General features: G+C 41.8%; 1 protein-coding gene across 1 annotated transcript; it reads left to right on the top strand.

The window, feature by feature from the left end:
* The first annotated feature begins 217 nt into the window (after positions 1 to 217).
* Positions 218 to 3975, top strand: LOC117470568 (extracellular calcium-sensing receptor-like). The gene is made up of 6 exons (XM_034115388.1): positions 218 to 249; positions 829 to 1099; positions 1217 to 2023; positions 2194 to 2424; positions 2782 to 2905; positions 3068 to 3975. Exons 1-6 carry the CDS (start codon positions 218 to 220, stop codon positions 3973 to 3975), a joined length of 2373 nt encoding a protein of 790 aa, XP_033971279.1.
* Positions 3976 to 6761: the final 2786 nt, after the last annotated feature.

Here is a 6761-nt window from a genome sequence, read left to right as displayed (position 1 = left end):
CGGATTAGTACCTCCAGGGGCCACTGGGCACTGAGAGCTCAGGGCCCCTCAACCCACGTACCAACACGTAACAACACGCCTACCCAACATGACCAATATTTTACATTTGTATTCAATCTGGCATGTCAATCGCACACCTATTTGTCAAAAGCAGGGATGCAGCTACATAGTTCAAGCCTTTTGCCCTTTCAGTCAAAAATCACAAGACAAGGATACAATGGATAAGTTCATCTTCATCACAACAGTGTGGTAAAGAGAAAGTATATGTAATAGTTAACATGTTTATTTCTTAAAAAAGGTAACTGTCAATCATCTGTCAATCAGCAAGACTAGTTTCTGAAGTGCAGTGAAAAACAAAGATAATCTTTTGAGAATTGAGACTGTGCTCACATTGGCTGCTGATGTTTCTCATGTGGTAAAGAAAAACTATAAAGGTCAGCTTCCAGGTCAGAAGTGCTTTAGTGAAGGGGAGGGTGGTTCATGATGGGTTGGATCACTATCATCTTATTCACTCTGCTGGCAAGAACAATGTCTGAAAACCAAACATGCAATTTCATTGGGCAGTCAGGGTTCATGGAGTTTTCAAAAGAAGGTGATCTTATTATAGGAGGAGTGTTTTCTATAACAAGTACTCGCAAACTGAATGATAATGGCTACCAGGCTTTGCCAAATGAATACTGCACAGGGTAAGTGCTTAAAATATAATCTATAGAAATGGAATGCAATTTATGAAAATCGCAAGTTTAACAGTATGTGTGTGTCTGGTGTGTTTCAGCTTTAATAACTTCTTTATTAGTAATGTTCCAATACTTAACATTATGTTTTCAGGTGGAATACCAGGGAATTGAAATTCGCCAGAACGGTGATTTTCACTGTGGAAGAGATTAATAGAGATACTGAGCTTCTTCCTGGAGTTAGTCTGGGTTATAGGCTGTTCAATGGCTGTGGGAGTGAAAACCTGGTACACGTAGCTGCAGAAGCTGTAAATGGAGATGACTCAAAAGGCTGCAGAAGTCACATCCAGGCTCTCTTAGGCCATTCATCTTCTGGAGTGAGTGAAGGCATAAACAGCATACTAAGCCCACTATCCATTGCACAGGTGAGTAGATACAACTGTAGTGTCCAATTTGTTGCTTTATATATATATTTCCATCTTTAAAATATTTGTATTCTTATTTGCTGTATTTTGCATGTTGTTGTTGTTTTTGCTTTGAAGGTAAGCCATCTTTCAACCTGTGCTTGTTTGAGTGACAGAAGACGGTACCCCTCGTTCTTCAGAACTGTGCCAAGTGACCACTTCCAAATCATCGGTATTGTGCAGCTCATGAAATATTTCGACTGGCGTTGGTTTGGGATTATTTACGCTAACTCTTTGTACTCAGAACAAGGAACCGCTCATCTCATTAAGGAAGCAAAAAAAGAGGGCATATGTGTTGAATACACATTACCTTACTCATGGAGATTAAATGGAAGGCAGATGTCTCCTTTTGTAAAGACAATAAGGGAATCCTCGTCAAATGTGGTCCTGTTGTTTATGTCTTTGTCTCTTACCAAATCGTTACTGTCAAGAATTGAAAAACATAACATAACTGGAAAGCAGTGGCTAGGTAGTGAGGCTTGGATCACACAAGTCGACCTAGCTTCTGTCAAGAGAAATAACATTTTGCAGGGGGCAATGGGCTTTGCCCTGCCTCAGTCATCTATTCCAGGTCTTGCTGAATTCTTGCTCAACTTTAAACCTGCGGATGAACCACAAAGCGCTATAGTTAAAGCAATGTGGGAGATGTTTTTTGACTGCACCTTCTCGTCATCAAATATCTCTACTATGTGCACTGGCACAGAGGATCTCAGGACTGTCTCCAATGACTACACAGACGTGACACAATTCAGGGCTGAGAATAACGTGTACAAAGCTGTGTACTTGGTGGCATATGCCCTTCATGCACTATTGCAATGTAAAAATGGCTCAAATCCCACCACAGGAAAGCCCTGTGTAAACAAGAATGAAGTTGAGCCTAAGCTTGTAAGTTCGGTTTTTATTTGAATATAACTTATTTGTTTATTATTGAGTGATTATTGTTTTTTGCGGTAAATGCAAAAAATACATAAATATCATATTATACATATAAGGTATTAGTGTACCATTTGAATGTTAAGTCTATGATTGCTAAATTGATCATTGTTCCTCTATAGGTGTTGGAACACATTAAGTATGTGAACTTCACAACACAGAATGGAGCGAAGGTTTTCTTTGATGAAAATGGAGACTCAGTTGCTCAGTATGAATTAGTTAACTGGCAGATGAAAGAAGACGGCTCTGTGGATATTGTAAATATCGGTCAATATGATACCGCTTTTCCAGATGGGGAAAAGTTCAAACTAAAAAAGAACACCACAATTGTATGGGGAGGAAACAAGAATAAGGTAAAGTCAACAGAGGGTCAGTCCCCACATTCTGTTTATGCAAACTGTGAGATAGATAGAAGGTCTTTACTTGATAGAAAACTCATTGATGTCAGATTTGTTTGATGATTAAAAACACATATATCATTGTATTGCAGACGTTACATATGTCCTAATACACACAAGATAACAGACAAAAGTTCTTATAATACTGATCATAAAAGTTACAATTGAAATGTAATGTACACAGTACTTTAAAAAAGCTAATTTAATTGTGTTCCTTATGCATTATAAGAACTTAATGAACTATATGTCCATGATATACAAACATATTTTGTTTAATTTCTGGGTTTTACATGCCGGATTTTACTTTTTCAGGTCGTAAGGTCTGTCTGCAGAGAACCATGCCCACCAGGGACTCGTAAGGCCATGAATAAGTTGAAGCCTGTGTGTTGCTTTGACTGTTTTGAGTGCCCTGAGGGAACAATAAGTAATGAGACAAGTGAGTAAATAACTTAAAATTGAATATTTTCATGTGTTTTGTAGTGGGGATATATGAAAGAGCAACAATACATTTATATTTTTTAATATAATATAATATTTGTACATTTTATTGTTTGATTATTTCTTATTTTAGTGTAATGATTGTATTTCTCTTTCACAGATTCCCCTGATTGTTTGATCTGCCCACCTGAGTTTTGGCCAAATGAAAATAAAGACAAGTGTGTTCCGAAATTGACTGAATACCTGTCTTACAAAGAAATCATGGGAGCACTTTTAACTGGATTTGGTTGTGTTGGCGTTTTTCTATCTCTTCTGACATCAGTCATATTTTTGACTCACAAAGAGACTCCTATTGTGAGGGCCAACAACTCTGAGCTGAGCTTCCTGCTGCTCTTCTCCTTGACTCTGTGTTTCCTGTGTTCTCTGACCTTCATCGGCCGGCCCTCTGAGTGGTCCTGCATGCTGCGACACACAGCATTCGGCATCACCTTTGTCCTCTGTATCTCTTGTGTTATGGGGAAAACAATAGTGGTGCTAATGGCCTTCAGGGCTACACTTCCAGGCAGTAATATGATGAAGTGGTTTGGGCCTGCCCAGCAGAGACTCAGTGTTCTGAGTTTCACTCTAATACAGGTTATCATTTGCATACTTTGGCTGACAATCAATCCTCCGTTTCCCTTTAAAAATATGAACCATTATAAGGATAAGATTATTCTTGAGTGTGCCCTGGGATCACCTGTAGGGTTCTGGGCTGTGTTAGGATACATAGGGCTCTTAGCTGTGTTATGTTTTCTACTTGCTTTCTTGGCTAGAAAGCTGCCTGATAATTTTAATGAAGCTAAATTTATCACGTTCAGCATGTTGATATTCTGTGCGGTCTGGATCACCTTTATCCCAGCTTATGTCAGCTCTCCTGGGAAGTTCACTGTGGCTGTGGAGATATTTGCTATTCTGGCCTCCAGTTATGGGCTACTATTCTGTATATTTGCACCCAAATGTTTTATTATTGTACTCAAACCTGAACTGAACACAAAAAAACATCTGATGGGGAAAACTGAATCCAATTAAATACAAATAAAATAAGTCTTTTATTTGATTTATGGTTTGTGGTTTGGCTTGAATTTTGCAGTGACACTATTCGTTACAAACATATTAGCTAAAACAAAACATTACATTTTAGATGATTCCATGTAGTGAATCCTACCTATCTGGTGCTACAGGACATTAAAGACATTTAGAATAATTTGTATTTCATATTAATAAATCAGTTAAAAGTTTAAACCATCATGACTTTCTGTGTTTTCATTTCAACTTTATTTGTATTTCACAAAAACATGTAAAAATGTGTTTTATAACCTCTCCTGCACTGTTTGTTATTTAGTAGCCCCAAATATATTAAAGCTATTAAAATAAAGCATCTTAACCTCCCTTTATTCAGGGACATTACTTTGCAGACCATTTTCCAGTGGCGGCCGGCCCATAGGGGCGCTAAGGGCGCCGCCCACCTCTTCCCACATTCTACATTGTCATAAAAATATACTTACATTTGTATTAATTTTAAACATTTTTTTTTATTAACAAGGTACATATTATATAGTTGGTTTCAGTAAAATGTATAATCTACGATAAAATCAACCCGGTATCACGGCAAGACGTGAACATGTCTGATGCGCCGGTGAAGATGGCCGCATCGTCTTCGTGCTCCTCTCCAACTTTGCCCATTTTCGTATTTTGTACATATTTCTTTTACTTTTGCCGTTTTACTTTTAACATGGTTCGCAACATGCTAGCCGACCGCACCTACTCTGCCATACAATATAGCAGAGAGGAACTTTTCCAATTGCGAAACTTCGTGGACAATATTAACCCTCCGACAGACAATGGAGATTCACCATGGCTACCTGTTGCTGTTCTACCTGAGAGACGCAAGAAGAAGACAAAGCGGGGATGCCGGGCCGGGTTGCTGGTCAAACTGAGAAAACGTGAGAATCGGCCCCCTCTTCCGAGTATTCTTCTGGCTAATGTTCAATCCATTGAAAATAAGCTAGATGAACTCAGAAGCCGGATTGCTTTTCAACGGGACATTAAGAACTGTAACGTGTTAATTCTCACTGAGACTTGGCTCAACCCCGCTATCCCGGACTCCGCTATTGTCCCTGACGGATTCTCTATTTTTCGTCAGGACCGGACTGCAAACTCGGGGAAAAGTAAGGGAGGCGGTGTGTGTGTAATGACTAACAACAACTGGTGCTCAGATGTGAAGATTATTTCATCGGACTGTTCCGCACAGCTAGAGCACCTCATGATCTCATGTCGGGCCTTCCATCTGCCGAGGGAATTCACATCTGTTGTGATAACAGCAGTGTATATCCCGCCGCAGCCACTCGCCGACAACAACACGGCACTCGATCAGCTGTTTGGGTTTATTGATAAAACCGAGACTTCACGGCCAGATGCGGCGTTCGTTGTGGCCGGAGATTTCAACACCGCCAACATGAAGAAGGTTTTGCCAAAATATTACCAACACATCAACTTCCCGACGCGCGGGGGAAACATACTGGACCATGTTTATTCCCCTTTCCGGAATGGATATAAGGCTCTCCCTCGCCCTCCCTTCGGCAAATCAGACCATATCTCACTACTGTTGTTGCCTGCTTACAAGCAGAAACTTAAAAGGGACAGACCGATAACAAGGACAGTACAACGATGGAGCGAGGAGTCAGATTCAGCACTGCAGGATTGCTTTGCATCCACGGATTGGAGTGTGTTTGAGGACAATAACATCAACACACACACGGACACTGTCATCTGCTACATTGGGAAATGCATCGATGACGTGGTACCGAAGGTTTCTGTACGGACATTCCCAAATCAAAAGCCCTGGGTAAACGGTGAGGTGCGCGGCAAACTGAAAGCGCGCACTCTCGCGCACACAGCGGGAGATTTGGAGGAGTACAGGAAGTCTAGGTATGATCTCCGGAGAGCAATAAAAAATGCAAAGAGACAGTACAAAGAGAAGGTGGAATCTGACTTCAAAGGCTGTAACACTAGGAATATGTGGGCGGGACTAAGGACAATGACTGACTACAAAGGAGCAGCGGGGGGTGCTGCGGGAGTGTCTGCGTGCGCATCTCTCCCAGATGAGCTAAACAGTTTTTTTTGCACGCTTTGAGAGCAGCCAGGCTGTGGAGGTACAGAGGGACCAGGAGCTACACTGCCCTTTTGTTTTAAATAGGGCAGATGTGTGTAAATCCTTTAAAAGGGTTAACCCACACAAGGCTCCTGGACCTGATGGCATCCCTGGCCGTGTTCTCAGGGTGTGTGCAGTTCAGCTGGCAGAGGTGTTCACAGACATCTTCAACAGGTCCCTGCTGCAGTCTGTAGTCCCCACATGTCTTAAACACTCCACCATCATTCCTGTCCCCAAAAAGACAATCATCACCTGCCCCAACGACTACCGCCCAGTAGCACTCACCTCCATCATAATGAAGTGCTTTGAGCGGTTAGTCAAATTATTCATCACCTCCTCCCTCCCTGAATCTCTGGACCCCCTGCAGTTTGCCTACAGAGCAAACAGGTCCACAGACGACGCCATAGCCCTCACCCTCCACACTGCCCTCTCACACCTGGACCCGAAGAAGAGGAACACATATGTGAGAATGCTGTTCATTGACTACAGTTCAGCATTCAACACCATTGTGCCCTCCAAGCTGGCCATCAAGCTCAGAGACCTCGGACTCAACAGCGCCCTCTGCGACTGGATCCTGAACTTCCTGACGGGCAGACCCCAGGCAGTGCGGGTGGGAAATATCACATCCTCCACCCTGATTCTCAACACCGGTGCCCCTCAAGGC

The sequence above is a fragment of the Trematomus bernacchii genome, unplaced genomic scaffold, assembly GCF_902827165.1.
Source record: "Trematomus bernacchii unplaced genomic scaffold, fTreBer1.1, whole genome shotgun sequence".
Classification (NCBI taxonomy): domain Eukaryota; kingdom Metazoa; phylum Chordata; class Actinopteri; order Perciformes; family Nototheniidae; genus Trematomus; species Trematomus bernacchii.
This window is presented reverse-complemented; position numbering and strand designations above follow the sequence as displayed.

Coding starts and splice junctions, on each gene's coding strand:
- LOC117470568 (XM_034115388.1), top strand. CDS start 218: ATGGATAAGTTCATCTTCATCACAACAGTGTG. Junction 2,024..2,193: donor ATGAAGTTGAGCCTAAGCTT/GTAAGTTCGGTT, acceptor GTTCCTCTATAG/GTGTTGGAACACATTAAGTA. Junction 2,425..2,781: donor GGGGAGGAAACAAGAATAAG/GTAAAGTCAACA, acceptor TTACTTTTTCAG/GTCGTAAGGTCTGTCTGCAG.